Source organism: Lissotriton vulgaris, chromosome 9, assembly GCF_964263255.1.
Source record: "Lissotriton vulgaris chromosome 9, aLisVul1.2, whole genome shotgun sequence".
In the NCBI taxonomy this organism is placed as follows: domain Eukaryota; kingdom Metazoa; phylum Chordata; class Amphibia; order Caudata; family Salamandridae; genus Lissotriton; species Lissotriton vulgaris.
This window is the reverse complement of record NC_141697.1, coordinates 561,047,566-561,072,257: the sequence shown is the minus strand read 5'-3', so window position 1 is coordinate 561,072,257 and position 24,692 is coordinate 561,047,566. Positions and strand designations below refer to the sequence as shown.

At 45.0% G+C, this 24,692-nt stretch overlaps 1 protein-coding gene across 2 annotated transcripts in view; it reads right to left on the bottom strand.

Moving 5' to 3' along the window:
- Window positions 1-24,692, bottom strand: part of MAP4K2 (mitogen-activated protein kinase kinase kinase kinase 2) — a 348,117-nt gene that overhangs the window by 102,660 nt on the left and 220,765 nt on the right. For both annotated transcript variants that reach the window (XM_086938087.1, XM_086938086.1), the window contains 4 exons: window positions 22,894-23,032; window positions 22,522-22,649; window positions 6,943-6,984; window positions 6,443-6,527 (listed from right to left, as the gene is read on the bottom strand). In XM_086938087.1, the coding sequence (XP_086794213.1) occupies window positions 6,443-6,527; window positions 6,943-6,984; window positions 22,522-22,649; window positions 22,894-23,032 (394 nt within the window). The remainder of the gene's footprint in view (window positions 1-6,442; window positions 6,528-6,942; window positions 6,985-22,521; window positions 22,650-22,893; window positions 23,033-24,692) is intronic.

Below are 24,692 nucleotides of genomic sequence, written 5' to 3'. Positions count from 1 at the left end.
AACCCTGAGTCGGAGGCATCGGTGGACAGAAAAAAAGTCTTGTTAAAGTTTGGAGGGATTAACACAGGGCTGGTGGTAATGGTTTTCTTCAGTTTTTTGAAATGCTTGTTCCACCTCCTTCGCAAGGCGTCGCAGTTGTGTTTGTTTACTGTCCCTCTTGAGAAGGTCTGTCAGGGGGGCTGCCACCTCTGCAAAGTTGGGTATGAACCTCCGGTAATATCCTATAAGTTCTAAAAAGGCTCATAAGTCCCGTTTAGTTGAGGGAAAGGGGGTGTCGACTATCGTCCTAATTTTTTCGGACTATGGGGCGATTACTCCGTCTCCCAGAACATACCCTAGGTATTTGACCAGGTGGAAGCCTGCTCGAGATTTTTTTTATGTTAATATGTTATCCAGCATGTTTTAATGCCTGCAAGACCGTTTTCAGGTGTTTCAGGTGTTCTGCCCAGGTAGCACTGAAGACGACAATGTTGTCCAGGTATACAGAACAGAAGGACAAATAAGGTTGAAGGATAGTATTCATGAGCCGCTGAAAAAAAACAGGGGCCTGTGAAGGCCAAATGGGAGGACGTTGAATTCGAAGAGGCCTTCTTCGGTTGAAAATGCTGTTTTTCTCTTGTCTTCCTCCCGTAGGGGCACCTGCCAATAACCCTTCGTTAAATCGAAGGTGGTGATAAACCGTGCTTCTCCCAAACGTTCAACCAGCTCATCGACTCTAGGAATTGGGTATGCATCAAAGGAGGATATTGCATTCAATGCCCGAAAGTCCATGCAAAACCATATGGTTTGGGAACCATCACGATGGGCGAAGACCAATTACTTTTGGAGGGGCGAATGACCCCAAGGCGAAGCATTTCGTGCACCTCTTTTCTTGTGTCCTTCCTTCTAGCTTCTGGTATTCTGTAGGGTTTTTGTTTTACTGTTTTATTGTTTCAATGCAATGTTCAGTTAGGGTTGTTCTCCTGGGGGAGTCTGAGAATATGTCCGAAAACGGATAAAGGGTATGTTGTAGTTCCTGCTTCATTTTGTCCGGGAGGTCTTCATTGATCTGCAGTTGTGTGATGGTGGTTTGACTAGTTAATGTAGGTAATACAAAGTGGGTAGACTTCAGTAAGGGTCCCAACCAATTTTTTTAAAAGTTGATGTGATAGCATTGGTTCCTAGATGGCGATATCTGTACCCGGTAGGTCGTGTTGCCTATGGTCTCTACCACCGGATAGGGTTCTAACCATTCACTCTGAAACTTCAGAGTGGAGGAGGGTAACAGTGCTAACACCCAATCACCAACTGACAGCCTTCTCCATCTTTTCCCTTTATCATAGTTTTTCTTCTGTTTTCCCCTGCTTTACTCCAAATGTGAATATGCCAAGTCTCTCAATTTCCTTAGTCTGGATCTCAGTTGGTGGGTATATTCTAGAAGGGATCGGTGCTCGTTTTCTTCTTCTTTATCCCCTGCATCCTTAGTAATCTCCAGCAGGGAACGGTGTTGTCTTCCATAAAGTAATTCAAATGAGGAGCAACCTATGTTACTTTGCAAAACATACAGAGCCAGAGGCAGGAGGCGATACCAGTTTTTATCTCCTACTGTCAGCATTTTCTTGAGTGTGGTCTTTAAGGACCGGTTGCACCGCTCAACCAGGCCGTCAGTTTGGGGGTGATAAACTGACGTTCTGATGTGTCGTAGGTCCAGGGTTCGACAGACTTCCTTCATTAGCCGAGATACAAATGGCGTCCCCTGATATGTCAGGATCTCTTTGGGGAATCCTACCCTCGAGAATAGCTCAAGAAGTTTCTCCGCTATGTTCTTGGTGGTAATGGCTCTGAGCGGAAAGGCCTCCGGGAAGAGGGTGGCGTAGTCCACAAGCACCAGAGCATAAAGATTACCCTTAGACGTTCGCGGCAAGGGACCGATTATATCCATACCGATCCTCTATAAGGGGTTCACGATGATCAGCATAGGTTGTAGGGGTACGGCTGGGGGGAGTTGCAGGTTCTTTTTTTGACATATGTCACACGTTTGGCAGTAGGTTTGAGTATCCTTATAAATGCCAGGCCAGTAAAATAGTCTCAATAAATTCTGAGTTGTCTTCTCTGCCCCGGAGTGTCCTGCTGTGAGATGAGCATGGGCGTAGAATAACATCTGTTCGCGAAAGGATTGGGGTACAAGTAGCTGCATGGGTTCTTCTGCCCATCCCTCCCGATATAGAAGATCGTTCTTGCTCACGATTCGGGGATATGAAGGTGATGTTGTGTTTAGGTTAATGTGTGCTGATTCCCAGGCGTTGAAGAGGGTGGAGTCGTTAGCTTGAGTGAAACGGAAGCTTCGGTCCGACAACCAAGGTTCTGTTGTGATCAGGGCTGGGCGGGGTGCTTTCTGTTCCCTCCCTATGTTCCTAAGTTCAGTCTGGAACAGGGACAAGAAATCAGGATTATCTACCCCTATTATGAGATCTTCTGGTAGAGATCCACCACCCCCACCCTTACCGTACAGGGAGCTCGACCCGATATATGGTTACTTCTGCCAGAGGGTAGGGTTTAACATCTCCGTGTACATATCTAATGTGTACTACAGTATCAGGGATATTTTGGTGAGGGAGGATCAGGCCCTTCTGTATCACTGATTGTTTGCACTCTGAATCTAATAAGGCTTTTAATCTTTGTCGTTCACCTTCACACGTACATAGAAAGAGGGGCCCATTTCTGCTGTGTACATCACTGCTTTCGGGATATACCCGACCTCCACGGGCTCCTCCGCTGGTTTTCTCCTGGGACATAAACGGGCAATGTGGCCCCATTCCCCACATTCAAAGCATTGTGGGCCCTTAGGCAGAGGGAGCTCAGTTCTAATCAGTTTACTCCTCACTATGTCTGCCCCTAGTTTTGGTTTCTTATCCACTTTGTTCTGGGGGCCACTTCTGGTATTTTTCTCGTTGTCCCAAGGTAGAATTCGGGGCTGGGCTTGGGAGTGATTTCAAGCCATCTCTATGGCCTGTTCAGCTGTGAGACCGGAATGCTGTTTTAACCACCTCTGTGTTCCTTTAGGTAGAGATTCCATGAACTGTTCCAAGTATATCCTGGACATGATTTTTTCCTTACTGCTGGTGGTGGGTCTCATCCATTTGTCAGCGGCCATTTTTAATCTAAAGAATAAAGTCTTTGAGTTTTCCCCAGGTATCCCTTTTTCTTTGCAAAATCTGACCCTATAAACCTCAGCATTACGGCCTAGATTATCAAGGATTGTGGGGCACATGCATCAACCTATTTAGGAAGTGCAAACGGTGCAAATCGGTAAATTCGGCCATTTGCGCTTCCTAAATACGTTTTTGGGATGCATGAAACATTTTTTCAAAATTCGTTTTTCTTTGCATTTCCTAAAAATGCGAATGCATTTAAGGAATCGCATTTGTGCGATTCCTTAAATGCAATGCATCATTTTTAACAAAAATGCGAATTTTGAAAGAGGAAGTGCAAATTAACACGAGGTTGACCCTCGTGTTAATTTGCGAAATTGTTTCAAAAAGCACAAAAATGCATTTTGAAAAGTGTCATGTTACAGACACACATGTCCTTAGGACATCTGTGTGTGTAACATGAACTTTAAAATACATTTCAGGGGTGCAGGGGGGGTCCTTTGGACCCCCCTCTGCACCCTTGCAATGCATCAACAAATTGCGATTTCCTAAAAAAAGAAATGCAAAACGGCATTGATTCCTATGGGCCTCTAGGCCCATAGGAATCAATGTAATGCCATTCCTTAATTGCGATTCGCAATTAAGGAATCGCAAATTCCGAAATGTAAGAAATCCTAAAAAAAATTAGGATTTCTTGATGCATAGGATTTTGCAATTCCTAAATAGAAATTCCTTAATTTTCCCTATTTAGGAAATGCAATTTCCTACAATGATGCATGTGCCCCTGTCTCCTTGATTTCGGATATGGGGTATTCCCATTACCATTTGCTATCTGATAAGCTGACTGTACCTCACCAGTCAAGAGAGGTGCCAGGAAAAAGAGCCATTTTTTGTCTTTCGGCCAGTCGCAGGCTCGGGCGGCTCTTTCAAAGTTTGTCAGGAAAGCATCTGGGTCCTTCCCCGATATGTATTTTTGAAGGGACACACCTGACGGGTGCCCTGATATGAGGCGGGAGACCGCTGAATCTGCGTGGCTATCAAAAAGGTCCACGCCATTGAAAGGCAGTTCCCTAAGACATTGTCCGGAAAACGACTGTCGCGCAGTCAAGCATGGCGGCGCAAAGCCACCGACCGAGCAAGGGCTCGTCCCACTGAGTCAGTGGCGTCAAGAGAAGAGCGCAGGGAGAATTGCGCCATTCCCCTGCCATCATGCAGATGGCGGATTAATTCAACCCGCAGGCCTTCTGGAATTGAAGGCAGAAAAGCATCGACCAAGTCCCAAAGGATAGAGGATGCGCGTGCGAACACGCAAGCTGTATTCAAAGCGTGGATGCCAGCGCTGGCAGATGCGAAAAGCTGGCGACCACATGCGTCTAACCACCTAGACTCCCTGGTGGGAGGCAACAGAGGCAGGGCGGAGGAAAAATGTAAGTCGAAGGTTGTCTGAACAACTAGACCCTGAGCCCTATGGGTAAAGAGACAGACAGAGCGGATCATTAGGGGCAGGTCGGTGTCGACGACCTATGGCCCAATCAACAGGGTCACCCGAGGAAGGCCTTGCCCATGTGTCCAGCATGATGTCAAACAAGGATGCCCCAAGGGGCAGCAAAGGCTCCACTTCAACCGGCTCCATATGGAGAAGATCCAACAAAGGATCAGAAGGCATAGGAACCACAGGGGGCTGAAAACAAAGAGAATAGCAGCCGCCCTGTGATTAGTCTGCGTAGGCAGCACTAGCCTCAGTTGCCATCCGGGGGGGGATTGGGGGGGTTGTGACAATAACCCATACATAGGGGATGGCTGGAGGCTAACCCATCCACTAGACAGCAACAGCCGTGGAGCCGGGGGCTGATCCAGGGTCCATGCCACACAGGGTAACTGCACTATGGGCTGAGACGCCCGAATATCAGGGGAATCCAGAAGATCGGCAGCCTGTGGCATAAGAGGAGGCATAGGCGCCGGCACTGGCATAGACCGACGTCGCGTGGGAGTCGCATCAAAGTCTGAGGAGTAGGGTGGAACATCAACCTCCTAAAATAGAGGAGACGTGGACGCCGGCACCGGCTTCGACTTACGTTGAGTCGGAGTCGTCCGGACTCTGCCGACCTCCAAGAGGGACTCGGGCTGGGCGCCGTCCAACGTCAACCCCACTGCAATATGTGGGGAACAGGGCGTTGAGCCCGTGCCGCATCCAACGTTGACACACAGAGCCACTCAGGGCTATGCGGAGCCTGACGGGTGGGCTAGACAGACGACTGGAAGGACCCAATGGGCCGTGTCTAGTCGGCGTCGAATCAGCTCCGGAACCGGAGTTGATGCACACAGCTGGAGCCGAGGAAAAATCCACCGGCGAAGCCCCCAACATGAGTTTCTTCCACCTCTATGGAACCCGAAGGCGCACCAGGGTGAGGGGGTGACCCATACAGATGGCGTGCGGGTTCGTCACTGACATCTGACGTGCACAGGTCTCACACGCCTTAAAGCCCGAAGGCATCGCACACTGTTCACGGGACGCTGAAGGCATCGAGAAGACTCGAAAAACAGGCCAAAGAACTGCTGGTTTTCCAGGATCCGCGTAGGGACGCGGAAAAGAAGAAAACTGACTTCAGCACACCAGAGGGGCATATATGGTTCCGCTGCTGTCACATCCGTGGACGACGTCAGGGTAGAGCTGTGCGGCGCCGCCCCCGGCGAGCTGAGGTGCTGCTGTGGCAAGTTTTCCTGATAGAGTGTGACGCCTGGGGGATATTCTAAGTTAAGGAAAGGAATCTGCAGCTAGTCATCTCTTTCAGATTCAATTTTCTAGATACACTGAAGTGGTTTTATGCACAAAGTTTACCAGTTGGTTGCGAGGACTCATGATTATGGAAAACAGTAATGATTGACTAAATGACACAGAACTAGGTACTCCTCCCTTACTTAACAAAGCTGACAGTCTTAGTAACTACTATGCAAGAATGCATTACTTTTTCACTATGGTACAAATCATGTTTACGGCATCATAGTTCACTCTTCCATATTAAGTCAGCCCATGCTATTAGATCTTACACTACTAAATATATAGGAAGCTTTACACTTCGATCCACTAGTGCTCCAAAGAATTCACTGACACAAATGCTACTGATTATGAAAGCAATGAAATGGCGAAAGACCATATTGCGAGGCAACCTAATATTAAAGCTACAGTTCTCACTGAACATAAAAGGCCTTGTATGATTTTGTACCAGAAATGCAGTCTACCAATCACACTGCACAGTACCTATCTATGAGGACTGGTGTATCCACGCACCCAGTATCTGTTCACACCTCACCTCGTGTCTCCGGGTGAATCCAGGTCACTGCTGAGTTGATCTTTAGTGGACAGCCGTTAAACACTTTGGAGAAACATGCACCCATCTGGTAAAAGAGAATCACAAAGTGAGGAAATTGAAAAGTGAAGATCAACATTTCATAGGTGAGAAAGAATATGGTGAATAAGCAAGGACGTGGGGGCAGAGGGGACTGCCATAGTGACCATGCGTGTTGATAAAGGTTGAGGACAGAGGACTCCTTCCTAAAAGCTGTATAAGGTTCACTTCCTAAGTGGAGGGAGGCACGGTCAGGTCCACAAACACAGCAGTGTTCAAAAAGCCCACACAAAGCTTTAGCTAAGCATGACCTACACCTGTGATACCAAAGTGATCACTAGGAACACAGTGAAAAGTGTTGTCCTTGTTATTGGGAGATACCTGCAAGGCCAAAACATGGGCATGTAACACACTTTGCCCCAATGTGAACTGTGTGAACTGGGTATCATTCTCTGGAAACTTACAAGAACTTTGGGAGTAGGAGGAAGTCCGTGGCAGGATGATCTCTAAAATAAAAGAACAGCTATTAAGAGTCAGTCAAGGTGCATTGAACCATCAGTGTTCCAGTGCACAAGTGATTGTGCAATGGGAACAAAATCATTAGCACCGACATTCACAATGAGAGAGGTTGCAACAAGTTAATATACACCCACAAACATTAAAGCAGAAACGCAGGACAGCTTCTAAGCACATAAAAAGCGTCATTTCACTTCACTTAAAGGTATTTCATTGCTGAAAGGCCAAAAATATGATTACATTTCTCAGTGACCAGCAAACTACCAGAGCTGAGGGTCTGATAATGAATTTACTCAGTAGAACACAATATCAGAACTAGTAGCTCCTGAGCTTGCAACTACCGACTGCATTGGACAATTTGTGCCATTTTGCAAGCATTGAAATAAATGGCATGGCCTGTGAGGTAGGATCCCAATATTCATTTGGAAAGGGAGGACCTAGGTGGAAAAAATGGTAAACAAGCATAAACAAGCATTCGCCTAGCCAATAGGTCTCGGTTTTGGGACCGTATAAGTATTTCGTTATACAGCACAATATCCTTGGTGCAACAACATCAACTGTTGCATGGCTAAACACTTATAAGGTCCCAAATACGAGACCTATTGGCTATGCCAATGCTTGTTTCATTAAATTATGCATAAGAAGCAGTGCTATTAGCCAAATGCTGGTAAATGTATGTTTTGAAATGGCAATGTTGCAACAACAACTTATACCAGGAAATGTGAAAATCTCAATAAACAAATTTAAACAAAAAAAAAGAAGCAGTGCTGGGGGAGCAGGTGGCTGCAGGTCAAGCTCGCTTTTCACAAGAATCCTCTTTCCTGTCTTAAGCGGCAACCCAGCCTCAAAAGGGATGCGTTAGGAAGGACAAAACACATGCTAGGGTCTCCAGATATTCCTTCTTTTAATGTGGCTATAAATAGAATTAAAGACAAGGAGGAGAAGCGTTTAGGAAAATATGCTGTTTTGGTGTGGAAGTGACAGGCATTATATTGATGGTACAAGGGAAAAAAATGCACTTTATATTGTCTGAAAAAATATATATTTTCTCCGTTCTGAAATGGGTACCTGTGCGGCTTAAAGTCAATAAGTCTGTTGTCACTTGTCAATTCCAGAGACCCTTCCTGCCTGTGATCCAGATGCAAGCAGCCAGGGGGTCCTTCACTTCCCAGCCTGAGAGAGGAGATTGCATCCGATGCTGGGAGGAGAGTCCCAGGGCAGGCACTTACATGACTATCACATTCCATCTGCGTCACACACTCGGCTCGCTGCCTGTCCGTGTGGGGTTCCGAGGAATCAATGTCCCACATCAAGCACAGAATGAAGACGTTACACAAAACCGAGGCAGCCCGCCGAGAAGCAAATCCGGCGGGGCGTTAACGAGGTAATAATGCTCAACAACATGGAGAAACAGGTCTAATGTGCTGCACGTCTGGAGAGCTCAGAGAGCCGTTTACAACTAATAACTGATGCGGCAAAAGGGTGGGAATACACCGCTCTCAGCGTCTTCTTAATTCAGCACAAAGGGAATCGCATTAATGCAAGCTCTAAAGAGCAGTAACAGAAGGTAATTGCACATTTTAGGTCTGAGTTATCGGGTCAAAGGTGAGGGTAGATAACGAGCCTGAAGGCAGCATATTGTGATAATTCCCTAGATTCCAACATAACCTGTAGGAGGAGAAAATGGTTAGAAAACTCATTCTGATACACCAATCTTTGAGGACTAAAACCCCACAAAACTGTGTGGAGTTTTCTGATCTACTGTACTTATTATGCACTGATGGGTGACGGTCACTGTTGTGACGTCACAGTGGGTACCGCAAGATGAGCTAAGCAGCAGTAGAAAAAGATGTAACGTCCAATCCGACTGGCTGGCAGAACAGATTCATAGAAAATGATTCAAAGTTATGGGCAACATCCAACCACTGTCGGCGAATGCCCTCATACTCAGTGAGCTGATTGGTTTGGAAAGTGTGACGCGTCCATGGCATATTTACAAAAATATTCATCACTGTTTATAAAAACAAGCAATGGCCTTGAAAGTGACACAGCCGTGCGGCACGAAAATGAAATGAAAATGAAGAGCTGACGAGGAGGGAGTGGAAGAAGGGAGGGGGTAGGGGATTATATAAACCAAGCAATGGCTGCGCGACTGTGAAAGTGACACGGCGCGAAACTGAAACGAAAATGAAGAGCTGACGTGGAGGGAGTGGGGGAAGGGAGGGGGTAGGGGAGGGGATTCACGCACGCTGTAAGGCTTAATGAGCCATTACAGAGGCAGCTGGGCATGTTGCGCGCGCTTGTGCACGTAACAGCAAGCTGGTGGCCAGCAAAAGCCTGTGGGTAGCACTTTCAAAACCCGCTTACTAAATGTCTCGCCTGAGACAGCGCATGCGTTGGCTCAGGCGAGACCTAAAAATAGAGTGGGTTTGCGCAATCTCAGTCAGAGACCTTAAAATTTAATTCTTCAGGGTGAAATGTTTTTTGCAGTTTTGTTCAGCCTCTATAAACCCCATCTGTCTTTATGACAGACTTGTGAGTAGTTTGTTATTTCTGGTAGTTGTAGTAGAAAACATTTTGGCACATCTATAAGAAAAACTGTCTTAAAGATATATGTATTTTCTAATGAACAAATTGTATTGATTTTTCCGTTTTGAACATTAAAGACTGCATAGGTCAGGTCTTAATTATTTCCGCAAGAGACAGCAATGGCAGTCAGATTTAATTATGGGAATTACAAGCTAACATTATCAGATAATATAGAGTAGTGAAGATTAAACTAATATACAATTAAAAGGTAATTCATTTAATTCGAAGAAGACGAAATTGTGTTTCCGGTTAAATGCCCATGGCCACACAGGTGAGACAAATGCAAAAAGAACAATTGATGGACAGAATGCAGAACAATGTCATACATTCACCCCAGTACAGAGATCTGGGCCTAAATCCATCGTTTTTTTGCTCACCATGCCATTCCAGTTTGGACCCAGCCGTATGCAAATCAGTCTTGACCCTACGCCCAATGGGGACAGTCCAGCCCGAACTGCCAGGCCAGGACCTCCCTGGACTGGAAACAAACATCCTAGGACCGGTTTCGGACTTTCAGCCCTCATCAGCCAGGATAGCTTGACTCCAGTGGCATGGACAGCACAGGACCTACGTCTGGGCATACCCATCCCAAATGGGCTGACAAATGCAAAAAGAATAATTGATGGACAGAATGCAGAACAATGTCATACATTCACCCCAGTACAGAGATCTGGGCCTAAATCCATCGTTTTTTCGCTCACTATGCCATTCCAGTTTTGACCCAGCCATATGCAAATCAGTCTTGACCCTGCGCTCAATGGGAACAGTCCAGCCCGAACTGTCAGCCCAGGTCCTCCCTAGACTGGAAACAAGCATCCTAGGACCGGTTTCAGGCTTTCAGCCCTCATCAGCCAGGATATCTTGACTCCAGTGGCATGGAGAGCACGGAAACCACATCTGGGCAACCCGTCTCACTCGGGTGACAAATGCAAAAAGAACAATTGATGGACAGAATACAGAACAATGTCATACATTCACCCCAGTACAGAGATCTGGGCCTAAATCCATTGTGCTTTTTTCTCACCATGCCTTTCCAGTTTGTATCCAGCCATAAGCAAATCAGTCTTGAACCTGCGCCCAATGGGAACAGTTCAGCCCGAACTGCCAGGCCAGGTCCTCCCTGGACTGGAAACAAGCATCCTAGGACCGGTTTTGGGGTTTCAGCCCTTATCAGCCCGGATAGCTTGACTCCAGTGGCATGGAGAGCACGGGACCCACGTCTGGGCATACCCGTCCCACTCGGGATGACAAATGTAAAAAGAACAATCGATGTACAGAATGCAGAACAATGTCATACATTCACCCCAGTGGCCTGGCAGTTCGGTCTGGACTGTTCCCATGAGGCACAGGGTCAAGACTGATTTGCATATGGCTGGGTCCAAACTTGGGTGGCGTAGTGGGCAAAAGAACGATGGATTTAACCCAGATCTTTTGACTGGGGGAGAATGTTTGCATTGTCAGCATTCCATCCATCATTTGTTTGCTGTAACACTTTTCGCCCTAAGCGGGATGGGTATGCCCAGACGTGGGTCCCTTGCTCACTGTGCCACTGGATTCAAGCTAGCCTGGCTGAGGAAGTGTGACAAACCCTGAAACTGCTCCCAGAATGCTTGTTTCCGGTCCATTTGCATATGGCTGGGTCCAAACTGGGGTGGCGTAGTGGGCAAAAGAACAATCAATCACAAAATTTGTAAAGCACGGTACTCACCCGGAAGGGTCTCAAGGCGCTGAGGGGGGGGGGGGGGTCCGTTACTGCTCGAAAAGCCAGGTCTTGAGTTGCTTCCTGAAGGAGAGATGGTCCTGGGTCAGCCGTAGGTGGATGGGGAGGGAGTTCCATGTCTTGGCTGCCAGGTAGGGAAGGATCTTCCTCCGGCGGTGGCTCTGCGGATGCGTGGTATGGTGGCGAGGGCGAGGCTGGTCGATCGCAGCTGGCAGGTGGGCGTGTACAAATTGAGGCGGTTGTTGATGTATTTGGGGCCCAGGTCGTGGAGAGCTTTGTGTGCGTGGGTGAGGAGTCTGAACGTGATCCTCTGGCTGACGGGGAGCCAGTGCTGGTCCCTCAGGTGGGCGGAGATGTGGTTGTGGCGGGGGATGTCCAGGACAAGTTGTGCGGAGGCATTCTGTATGCGTTGAAGTCTTTTCTGTAGTTTGGCAGTGGTTCCCGCGTAGAGGGTGTTCCCGTAGCCCATTCGGCTGGTGACGAGTGCCTGAGTGACCGTCTTCCTGGTTTCGGTGGGGATCCATCGGAAGATCTTATGGAGCATGCGCAGGGTGTTGAAGCAGGATGACGATACGGCGTTGACTTGTCCGGTCATTGCGAGGGCGGATTCCAGGATGAAGCCCAGGTTTCGTGCGTGGTCCGTTGGCTTGGGGGTGGTGCCCAGGGCAGGGGGCCACCAGGAGCCGTCCAAGGCGGAGGGGAATGATCCCAGGATGAGGACTTCCGTCTTGACCTCCGATTTAACCCAGAACTTTTGGCTGGGAGAGATTGTTTGCATTGTTAGCATTCTGCCCATCATTTGTTTGCTGTGGGTATGCCCAGACGTGGGTCTGTTGCTCACTGTGCCACTGGATTCAAGCTAGCCTGGCTGAAGAACGATGAAATACCCTGAAACCGGTTCCAGGATGCTTGTTTCCGGTCCAGGGAGGACCTGGCCTGGCAGTTCGGTCTGGACTGTTCTCATGCGGCACAGGGTCGTGACTGATTTGCATATGGTTGGATCCAAACTGGGGTGGCGTAGTGGGCATAAGAACGATGGATTTAACCCAGATCTTTTGACTGGGGGAGAATGTTTGCATTTTCAGCATTCCATCCATCATTTGTTTGATGTAACACACAAGTGAGACAGCAGAGTTCAGTAAAGAACATAACAGGGTGTTTATTTGACCAATGCCCCCTAAAATGCAAGCTAGGTTAGCTACTATTTACCAATGAAAATCAAGGTGTAATGTGCATAACAGAGCAAACGCTTTCAATTAAGGCTTTCAGGGCAGATGAATCAGATCATTCAACAATAACATTTTAAAATGAAGAAAGAAAGCACTATTGGATCAATCAGTAATTAAATTTAAAAATGATGAATGAAAGCAATATTGGCCTTAAAAACAGATAATTTTTGCTCATCATAGTGGGAGTGGACCGCCCGATTAGTAGTTGTCGGTCCATCCCCCCATATTCAAATGCACCTGCCAGCACAGTGGTCAGAAATATGCCTTTTTCTATTGCAGCTTGTGCTACGGCCCGGAAAAGGGTAGCAGAACAAGCTGCAATTGAAAAAGGCATATTTTTCAACATCCATGCACAATGTTTCAGACATCACGTGGTGCCTGACACACTGTGCATGGATGTTTGGGGTGGTGGGGCACCACATGAGGTCCCTGAGCCCAATAGAGGGAGCCCAAGGGAGAATAAGGCCAAGCTAGGGGTCCCCAATGTCCCTTTGTATTTGCCATTTCATGGCAGTTGGACCGCCATGAAAAGGCGGAGGGAAAAGTGTATCGTAATCCCTATGGCAGTGCCAGAGCAGTCTCCCTCTGATGGACTCAACTGTCCCTGTAGGGGCAAAGATGGGCTAAACTTAGTACAAGTCCAGCGAATGTGGACTGACTGTAATAAGGACTCTACTTTTTATGGTGGCTCACCAAACACACTAAAATCCTGAGGTGCTGTTGGCTTCCTGTATGCGCCAGTGTAGGTCTATACTGATCGGTTTCAGGTCGCCACTTGCTTGGCAGCAAATGTGCTCTTTGGGGACAGCCCTGCTTTGGCACTCCTTCCTACTGCTGTATTTGGATACCAATCCACTTCCATGGAACTGCTCAGCAATCAGAGATTGGGCGCAGATGTAACAGGTGGCATATCATGCTTGCAGTCCAGGTTTCATTCCATCGTGACATCTTCTGCAGTACGTCCCATAGGAAGTGAAGAGGTGGAGGCACCTACTTTCTCCAGACTAATCTAAGATGGTGAAATAATTATTCATTTTCATTTAGAGATCTCAATCCAAGATCGTTATAGGAAGGATTATAAACTATCTTCCTTTCTGGAAGGTGTATAAGGCTGAAACCTGTGGATGCCAATGCACGCTGATGCTTCTGAAGTTTGTTTTTTGTTCTCATTGCCCAATTGCTGTTTATCCCCTATTTTCCAGAACTTTCTTGGATCTTCAGTCACTGTGGTTCCAGTCTGCCATTCTTTCTTGACTTCTGGATTCATTAGTCCTGATCTACTTCTGGAAGGGTTTTTTGCCTTCAGTTTTTTCCTTCCATCCGCACCAGTACGTCAGCGAGTTTCTAAGCATTGAACATCACAGTGGCTACTGGAAGGGGTCGCCCTTATCTCTGGTATTCCTATTGGGAAAAGAAGAATCCAAAAGGTAAGTGTACAGCCCTTGCCTCTCTCCGATTTATAGAGAATCCCAGAAGTTGAAGGGTAATGGACCAATCTGGAGCCCTGATATGGCTGGCTGTGGAGTTTGAGATCTCATCATAACATTCCCAATTATCATGATAACTTGATACTGGGACCATTACCACCTACTTAACCATAATGATGTAAAGTCTAGCAACAGACATGAAGGCCCAATCGTTTTTGTCACTTTGTTCGGAATGAGAGAGTGTTTATGTATCAGGGAACTGAGAAATGGAAGGATGAGAACAATGTATACCCTACTCAACAATTTTTAGAGATAAAGATTTCATCACAAACATCGTCCACATATGGAATAAACCTTATGCTGTTCTCTCAAGAGCAAACATATATGTTTTAATGAAATGAGCACTGGAGTCACAAACTCTCTCCAGCAGTCAAAAAAACAATTATTTACTCCTGCCTTACACAAAACGAAATTAATCTGAACAAAATGCTTGAGGTTTAAGAAACTTGCTTCAAATTACACACTGTGGGCCTCTATAGCGTTGCAAGAATTTGATATTCTGTCTACAGTATCTATGACCAGTTTCTCTCAAGTAAAATATTGCTCCAGAACATTTTTAGATCTAGATGAAACAGACTATAGAAGCCATACAAATCTCCTCCATTTGAGCACATGCACCATGTTCATATTCATGTCACAGTAATGCTGCAGCATATCTGATGCTATTGTTCATCCTCACTCATGAAGAATGAGAGTTCCTGAAAGGGGCTGCAATAGGAAATCCTTGAGACTTACAACACAGATGCAAGAAAATCTGGAAAGTAGTAGGTAGTAATCAGAAATTGTAGAGGTTAGAGACAAGATCAGGGTTTAGCTCTCCTTTAATAACATGTGTAAGCTACATCCTCAGGTCAAATGCCCCAATTACAATCTTAATCAAACAATGTTTTTTTGCATAGAACTAAGAATGTGTAAGCGAAATGCAGTACCATGGAACATAGGAGAAATCCACTCCTGCGAGTGACAGAACTGGATGCCACATAGTGCATACAAACCAGCCTTACAGACCACCACCTTACTCTTTAATAAAGTATTGTTCCTGAATTTTACATGTGGCCCTAAAGCCCTTCACAATGGAAGTTTTATATGTTCTTAAGGGGTCCTTTCTTCCACCCCCACTTTAGTAGGTGTAGCCACTAGTAGTGATAAGGGATTACACAAGTTACATATCTGCAGGTGATTCAAACTTGTGTCTAGGCCTTGAGTCACTGCGCAAACATAGTCTATAGCACTTACGTTGTAAATATCTGGACAAGTCAGTATCTGAGATATGGGAAACAGCAAATACCACGTCCGCCGAACTACGCGGTGCCTTTGCAATGCAGGTGGAACAACAAATGCATCTGAACCTCGCAATCCATTTACAACGACATGCGCTAGGTAAAGCGGTTTTGGATTTTAAAGTCCAATGCTTTCCCTACTGTTGTGGGAACTGGAGTTAGAATAGTAAATTATATGATTCCAAAGACTAGCGCCCCCTAAGGTAAGTCATTGTAACAACGCGTAGAAAATGGAATGTGTGGTTCAGACGTATTCGTTGTTCCACCGCATTGTTAAGGAGTATGTGGGAAAGGAAAGCATGGTTGTGTCATACAACCCCATGATATTTCCCTAAAATTCAATTTTACATTTACTCTTATTTTTTGAGATAAGGCAAACATTATAATTTATTAATACTATACATATTTTGGAGATAGAATGTGTCTTTAATAATGTCTATTTCAAAATAATTAGTCAAACACGAGTCAGAATGGGAAAGATTGGACTAATATAGTCCAGGTGTTGCTGGAGATATTAGAAAACTGAGGGTAGCTAGCTTCACATGTTCTTAACCGCATCGCTGCGGCGGTTATTTTTCCGCTGTGCGGCATTTTTCCAAAAGCCGCGTTAGATGACAAGCTCAGCTCGTCATCCGCACACGACCACTGTGGCTGATGACGAGCTGAGCTTGTCATCAGCAGCGAAGGGGTTAAAGAGTCCAATAATATCAGACTGTGCAAAAGAAGGTACAACTGAGGTTAAATACAGATATAAAACTATCAAACAAAGACGTTGTCTGTAATGGTACAGAACAGTGGGCACAAATAGGAAAAGAAAACAATCATGGCTACAACGAGGTCTTATGATGGCAAGATTAAAATCATTCTGAGAAAGTGGAAATTAATTTGCAAGCCACAGATCGACAACTGAGTTCAGGACATGACTTATTTAGAGAAAATGAAACGTTTCAATCAAACTCATAGGTGATTTCGAGGTATTTAATCTAAATTGGGAAGAAGAAGAACTCTTGAATTTCTATTGTTAACAAAAGGTTGGCTCGATAGAATCATTAGTGCTGCTGTTAAAGATATTGTGCTAATTATGTGATTTGTTTGTAACTTTGTATTCAGTTACTCATAAGTAATTTACTTATTTTTGATGTATAGTTGAATTTATGTCTCTTGTACTTGTCAACAGTGTGAGAGATCTTTTTGTTTAATTCTGCTTCTTTTACACATTTACATTATACCTGATTAACACATAAACTAGATAAGAATAACATAAATAACATCTACAGAAATGTCATCATATTGTTTTTTTTCATTTGTAACTAATGTGTTTCATGTACTGGTTGGAACAAAAGGTTAGAAAAAGGATATGAGCTGCTGTCTGGCTCTTTTTTCATGACTGAGTCAACTCCGGGATATCCACATTCAAGGCTGGAATGCTTGGATTCCATCTGGCCATGAAAAGGGATGAGAATGTTATGCTCGGGAGTTTTATGGTCTGGTCCGTTATAGCCCAAGGTCTCTCCCACTTAATGAATAACAATACATTAGTGGGCCTTGTAAAATAAAAAATATCTTGCTCTGAAAGCAAATAAAAAAATATTCATCAACTCAACCATCCATCAAGTTGGAGTGGTTGGGGGTTCAGCGTAGTCTAAATAGGGAGCACTGATGAGGCAACTTCTTTGATTTTATTTGTGCTGGGCTTTCAAGGCCCGAGCCCTGGCAAATATTTATTACCTTCTTAAAGAAGTCCATTAATTGGTAAATGCAAATGACAAATACGGCATGATGAATACGCCTTGAAATGTAATAAGAAATTCGGTATAGATAAAAAGTGTCTGTCTCAACACACAAGTGGTAGAAAAATATTGGTTTCTGATAGCCAGAAACCGGTCCTTGGATGCTTGATTTCGGTCTAGGAAAGACATGGCTTGGTAGTTCGGGCTGGACTGTTCCCATGAGGCATAGGGTCAAGGCTGATTTGCATATAGCCATTGTCTGACCTAGGGTGGTGTGGAGTGCAAAAAAACGATGGATTTAGGCCAAGATCTTTGTACTGGGGTGAATGTAAGACATTGTTCTGCATTCTGTCCATCAACTGTGTTTTTTGCAGAGCCAGGATGAACAGCTTGAATGTGATCACTTTGTAATCATTACAGCACGATGCTGACAGGGTTAGTCCGTCATTTCAGCCTTGGGGATTGCAGGTGCCCAACAGCTCTGAAAGCACTTACAATCTCGGGGGAGGGATCTATAGCCATTAGAGCTTTATACATTGTGAGGGAGTCTCTTAGCACTCAGAAAGCTAAGTTACTTGATCTAGTTTTAGAGATAGAGCATGTGTGAGAACTTCTGAGTAGGTTGGTTATTCTCTGGAGCACCTAGTGCAGAAAAACCTTTCTCTACGTACATGGTTACCTACTGCAGATAGAATTGTACTAGCAAATCCTTTCCCCTACTAGAAGAAATGAACCTGTGTAAAATGACATCCAGCAGCTGGATGATGTCTCCAACATGCAACATACATTCTGAGTGATAGTATGTGGCTCAAGGACAAATATATGCTTTATGACCATGACATTGGTCTACATCCATAGACTTGTGTCTCATGCAGTTAATAAATGTAGTGATTTGGGTTCTAACTTTCTTGAAACTGGATATTATTGAAACCTATATATAAATCCTTATAGTACTGTTTAACAGTGATTGGCTTTTGGGTAAGTTATAGTCAAAGCTTGGATTGGTAAATGTGAACAGGTGCCTCTTTTATGAGTAGCCAAACCTACTCTGCTGTTTCTCTGAATGGAAATGATGCAAAAGGGATTGCGCCTCAGTTCATAGAGCCAAAGGGCATGTTTCAAAACAGGGTTTGACTTACTAATGTCCCACATGGATACAGAGCTCTGTAGTGTAAAATTTACAACCTACGTGGTACAGAGGAAACAACCATTGATTCTGCTCTGGCAGTATTCCGGCTGAAGTGGCACCCAAGGATGACAGGGATGCCAAAAACAAGACAGCACTGCATCTGCATACATTTTGTGGTGCTCGGATAGCTGCTTGGTGTCTGACCTCTCAGAGGTCTTAGACAAATCTAACTACTTTGATGTCTTGGAAATATGTTTTTACAGGTCTTCTGTAGCATAGATTCTTTGTTCCACGGAAAAGCAGTTGTCCTTGTACAATAGAATTATAAAATAGAACGAGTCTTTCTAGACACGTTCTGGATAGAGTCTAAAGGGGTCCACCCAGACAAAGCTCATTCCACTGTCCATTAAGCGCCCTGAAGGATTTAAGGCTCCATAGGGCTCTCCTGGCAATTTAGCATCAATTATCAGACATCCTTCTCCATACCACTGGGATGACAGCATCTCGTCCACATCCCCTTGTCTTATTAAATGCAGTGGCAATTTTCAGCAGTAGAGAGTGGTGGGTGGGTAACTGCATTAAATAACCTTATACTTATTAAAAAAAGATTAAATATATACTTAAATACATACTTATAAATAAATAGGAGAAATACGTGCTTACCTTCCTAAATGAACATCCTCCTCGCTCAGGTTTTCTTCTTCTCGGCTCTGCCTCCAGCTCTGGACACTTAACAACTCCCTTAACCGATCCTGGCACTGCTCTCATACTGGTAAACCAGCATGAGAGCAGCACCAGGATTGGAGGGAGTGGCCTCTCCCAACGCTCTCAGGAGGACTGTAGGCCTTTGCTTTCCCTACCCCAGCTGTCTAAGACACCTAGGTTAGAGAAGTTTAAAATGCACATGTATGGCTGGTCGTCGCAAGACAGCCGGCCAAACAGACATGTGCACTTTAAACAATGCTATGGGTACCATAAAGGTGGTCATCTTTTGGATCCTATTTTTTCTAACATCACTCAACTAGTATGTCTTCCTGCACTGCCAGTTTCCTGGTCTGATCATTACCTCATTAAATTTACTATAACGAGTAATGAAGCACAGTCTCAATACAACCCTTCTGTGAACATCAGGAAGCGTGACTGGAAAAATCTGGATATTGTTGCTTTTAACAAAATCCTGTGCGACCTTGTGCCTAAATTTCCACTTGACTTGGATGACATGGATGCGGCTGCCAACTCAGTGAATTCCTAGCTTCTTGAGGCTATAAACATCTGCCTCCCCTTGCAAAAAAGAAAATAACTGTTCACAAGTCACCTGCCCCCTGGTACAATGAAACCCTTCGTCTTCACAAATCCCAATGTAAAAAACTGGAACGTGCCTGGAGAAAGGACTATTCGATCTCAGCCGGTCTTACATATAGAACAGAACTAAAACTCCATCACAAGGCTTGTGCTCATACCAGAGCCACCTATGTTAATAATATGATCACTGAAGCTATGAACAAGTCCAAAATACTTTTCAATGTAGTGAGAGATCTTGCCGGCTCACAAACTACTGCTATACCCCACCTCTCTCAAGCAGTAAATGTGATGAACTTGCCCAGTATTTTACTTCTAAAATTGAAAACATCTACCAGGATATTGCTGCTCATGACGTCAAAAATGCCTTAACAAATTCATCCTTGACCATGAATACTGGTGCAGACTCTATCTTGTCTCCCATCAAATCATGCTCACCTTCGGCCTCACTGCTGACTTGGCCTGATCTCTCGCCTACTACTCTATTGGAGATCCTAAACAATATTAAGTCTGGTTCCCCCATTGATCCCCTACCTATTTCGATTCTACGCAAGCTAGAGCTCCCTCAACTCACTACGATCTGCACCTTACTTAACTTCTCTCTTAGCTCGGCCACGGTCCCTAACTGTTGGAAGCACGCAATGGTTACTCCGCTATTAAAATAACCTACCTCAGATCCCAATGTTGCTTCAAATTTACGCCCCATTTCATTACTGCCTGCATTTTCAAAAATTCTTGAAAGGCACATTTATTTGCATCTATCGCATTTTGTAGCAACCAACAATCTTCTTCACCCTTCCCAGTCTGGTTTTCGTCAGGGTTTCTCAACAGAAACCACTCTTTTAGAAGTGACTGAGAATCTTCGCCTACTATTAGATCGAGGCGAATCGGCTGCACTGATATTGCTTGATCTCAGCGCAGCCTTCGATACCGTATCTCACAGTATCCTCTTGAACAATCTTGCCTCCTTCGGTATCGGCGACAAAGCCTTGCACTGGTTTTCGTCCTTCCTCACTGACCGGACTTTCCAAATTTTTTCTAATACATCTACGTCCAACACTTATGTCTCCCCACACGGTGTGCCCCAGGGTTCTATTCTTAGTCCTCTTCTTTTTAATCTTTATGTTGTTCCTTTGGCCCATATTGCTCACTGTTTTGGTCTGAATCTATTCACCTACGCTGATGATTCACAGATTGTGTTCTCTCTATCCCAAGCTGATCCCACCTCTCTTTTAGGAGTGACTGAGAATCTTCGCCTACTATTAGATCGAGGCAAATCGGCTGCACTGATATTGCTTGATCTCAGCGCAGCCTTCGATACCGTATCTCACAGTATCCTCTTGAACAATCTTGCCTCCTTCGGTATTGGCGACAAAGCCTTGCACTGGTTTTCGTCCTTCCTCACTGACCAGACTTTCCAAATTTTTTCTAATACCTCTACGTCCAACACTTATGTCTCCCCACACGGTGTGCCCCAGGGTTCTATTCTTAGTCCTCTTCTTTTTAATTTTAATATTTATGTTGTTCCTTTGGCCCATATTGCTCACTGTTTTGGTCTGAATCTATTCACCTACGCTGATGATTCACAGATTGTGTTCTCTCTATCCCAAGCTGATCCCACCTCTCCTTCATCTTTGCAAACGGGTCTTAGCGAAATTTCCCGTTGGATGAATCGCAATTTTCTTAAATTAAATAGCGAGAAGATGGAGGTGCTAGTCTTTGGAAACAAACCTGATCTATGGAGCCCGAGACACTGGCCTTCGACCATTGGTTCCTTACCCACCCCATCGGAACGAGTGCGCAATCTTGGGGTCATTATTGATAAGGATCTATCTATGAAAGACCAGGCCAACAAAGTTGCAGCCACCTGTTTTACCATCTTAAGGTGGCTGAGAAAAATCTTTTGGATTCTGCCTTCTGACACCCAGCGATCCGTTGTGACGGCCTTGGTGACCGCTAGACTAGACTACGGGAACCGGGAACGTGCTCTACCTGGGGTCTACCAGGGCAGTCATACGCCGTCTCCAATTAGTTCAAAATGCTGCTGCATGGCTTCTCTGCGGTTGTCGAAAACGCGATCATATCACTGAGCGTCTAAAGGAGCTGCACTGGCTCAATCTTGACAACCGGGTAAAATTCAAGGCACTGTGCTTTATGCACAAGATCAAAATTGGAGTTGCCCCCTCCTATCTTCAGTCCCTCTTTAAATCTTATGTACCTGCCCGTTCTCTTCGTTCTTCTTCCCAACACCTTTTTTGTATTCCTAAGTTCAGGCTCTCGAGAATGGGTGGTCGCTCTTTTGCCACCTTAGGACCCAAACTCTGGAACTCTCTTCCCTTGGACTTGCGGATGGAGAACTGTCATATTCTCTTCCGTAAAGCCGTAAAGACCTGGCTTTTTGTCCCAAAAATTTCCCTCTGGATTGTATTCTGCTACCACTGTCTTTCAGCGCCGGGAAACCCTTACGGGTAGCTGTCGCGCTATATAAAATTAATAAATAAATAAATAAATAAATAAAATAAATAATAGCCCACCACTCCTCCCTGCTGACGCTGCCACTCAGCAGGCCCTGCCCCATCTTGACACTCGGTTCGGGACAGGTTGATGAAAAAGAAAATGGTACTGAATTTGCTTCATTACCATTTTATTTTTCGGCTATGGGGAATTTTTAGTGGAGTGACCATTCTCCGCTATTATGGAGTAGCCAATGTGTGCAACCAATCATTAAACTAAGCCAAACAGCCTTCGTAGTACACAAAGAAGGAGCTCTTGTGTCAAATATCATCTGTCAACACGCAGAATCTATACCGTTTCCAGGGCTCAGATACATCTTCCTACACAGATTATAAATCATACTACAGCCATCTTGTATTCAAGTGTGGGAACGTGTAAATCTGGTCCTCCCATGCCCGTAGCAGAGTCTACCCTCCTATAATAAACACTGTGGCACACAGCACTCGAAGACCTCTCACAGTTATTTATACAGCCGGGACTCTCATACACCCAGGGTACTTCCAAAAATATCCCTTGCCCAACCCCATTTTCCAAAGATGTTGCCACTGACCTCGGTTTCATCTTTCTTTTTCATGGTCGCCCACTCAGATGAAAAGAAAGCATTCGAATCATCAGCGACTTCAGGCAGGTCCCATCCAGGTGACTCGGGGAGGTGATCAGCTGTGATATGGCTAGAAGCTGAATGGACAAGACACATTGTTTCACTGTCAGATCCAGGAAGTGGAGAACCATCACCTACCAGAAATTCTGGTAGATGCATGCCATCAATTCAAAACATCAAAACTGCTGCTACCCACCCTCGGCTCCTCCTGTAACGCCCAAAACAGCTTTATACATTTCTTAGACTTCAGAAGCCTCCATATTGCCAAGTTTCACATGTCGATGAAAACATTGGAATTTATAGATGTGTCTCTGGCCTCACCTGGGGTACTGTCGGCCCCATGGGAGGCTGGGTATGAAGAATTCTTGCTTCTTGCGTACCCATGAGTGGACTCCATGGCTTCCGAACTGCTGCTGTTCGCCAACCCCTGTGGAGTTCGCTTCAACGTTCCCGTGTCATCCTGGGAAGAAGTGCAATTATATTAGAACAACTCAGACAAACTCCAATAAATAGCGAGCAGAGAGAACTTAGGTCGAAAGAAAGAATATGTAAGAGGGGAAGAGAGAATGAGAAAGAGAAATGGAGGGAGCACAAAGAAAGCAAACTTAAAATGCAGTGAAAAGAGGACTGAGAAAATCATACTAGTGAAGAGCATCAATGCAGTGAGAAAGATGTAGTGTCGAAGTGTTGTAAGCAGAAGGTAGTGATAGGACAAGGAAAGAGGACAACTTAAGGAAAGGGTAAGAGGGAAACACAAACTGCGACAGAAAAGAAGAAAACGTCCTACAGTTAACTAGAAAGATCTTGAAAAAACAAAACGAGTACACCATTATAAATAACAAAAGGGACAAGACGGCCAACCAACAAAGAAGGAAGAGCAAAACAATACAGGAAAACAGCAAAAAGAGGGTCGTTTGGGGAGAAAAAATGCAAAAGTGAGGCGGTGCAAAAGAAAGTGTGGTGGAAAAGAAAACAAAATGCTAAATAAATGGTCCAAAAAGTGTGTGGTGGAATCATGCTTAACTAAAAGAGTATTCAGTCGATTTACCAATTGCTCACATGGAAACATTTAATTTGAATTAACTTTAACTTTGAAGGTGTACAAGACCAGATCACCAGCTATTTTTACCTACGAGGAACAGAACTCCTAAAAGAATTTCTTTTACTGGGTTAGTTCGGTGTCAATAGAACAAAAGGAAATACATCCGAGGTTTTTTCTGCTTTGCCTGTGCTCAAAGGAACGAAATGCATGATGCTATGATCAGTGGCAATGTTAGGCTCTTTTGGCCATTGGTAAATATAGAGAGTGTAATATCACCCTCGAGGTTTGAGGCACAGGACTCGAAATCAAATTGGGTTACATCTATATCAGAGCTTTACTAAAAAAAAAAAGATTATAATGGCAAAAGTGACACTGCTATCGATTAAGTAGTTGATTCTGATGTATTGCAACTACAGGAGACGGGCTAATGTCAGAGATAATTTAAAGTCTGGAATCGTCATGGGCCAGAGGCCCAGCCGGGAGCTATTCTTTATACGTCAAGTCTGTTATGGTGGGAAAATCTATTAAGTCCTTTTTAGGTCGAGCCTAAAGGCAGAGCACATGCGCTGCTCTGAGAAGCATGCAGTAATCCCTCTGTGGAGAAGTGTGGCTCAGGGGTTAGAGGCGGCAGACCTGGAGCTTGAGTTCGGCCCGGGACCAGGGTTTAATTCCCCGCCTCGGCTGGTCTTGGGCTAAAAATTCCACGGACTCGATAATTCTCGCTCCGGTGCCTTCTCGACTCACGGGTTCACACTCTGCGACTCTGGGCAATAGCTTGCTTAATCTCCACAACGGCCCCTCGCGGCGGGATGCCTGACTTTCACCTTGTGGATACCCGCTGGGGCTATCACACAGGGGAATATCAGGACGGGTTCCCTAAGCAAGCGCCGGGACACCCACTGCGGGTAGCTGTGCGCTATATAAGCTCAACTACATTTACATTTACATTTTGGCACGCCCATGCTTGCCATTGGTTATTTTGTGTGATGTTGTAAAATGCTGGCTTTCCATTCTCCAGCTTTGGTAGAATTTGTCTCTACTTTGTGTGCTTGGTTCCCTCCCACGGCGACTGTCCCTC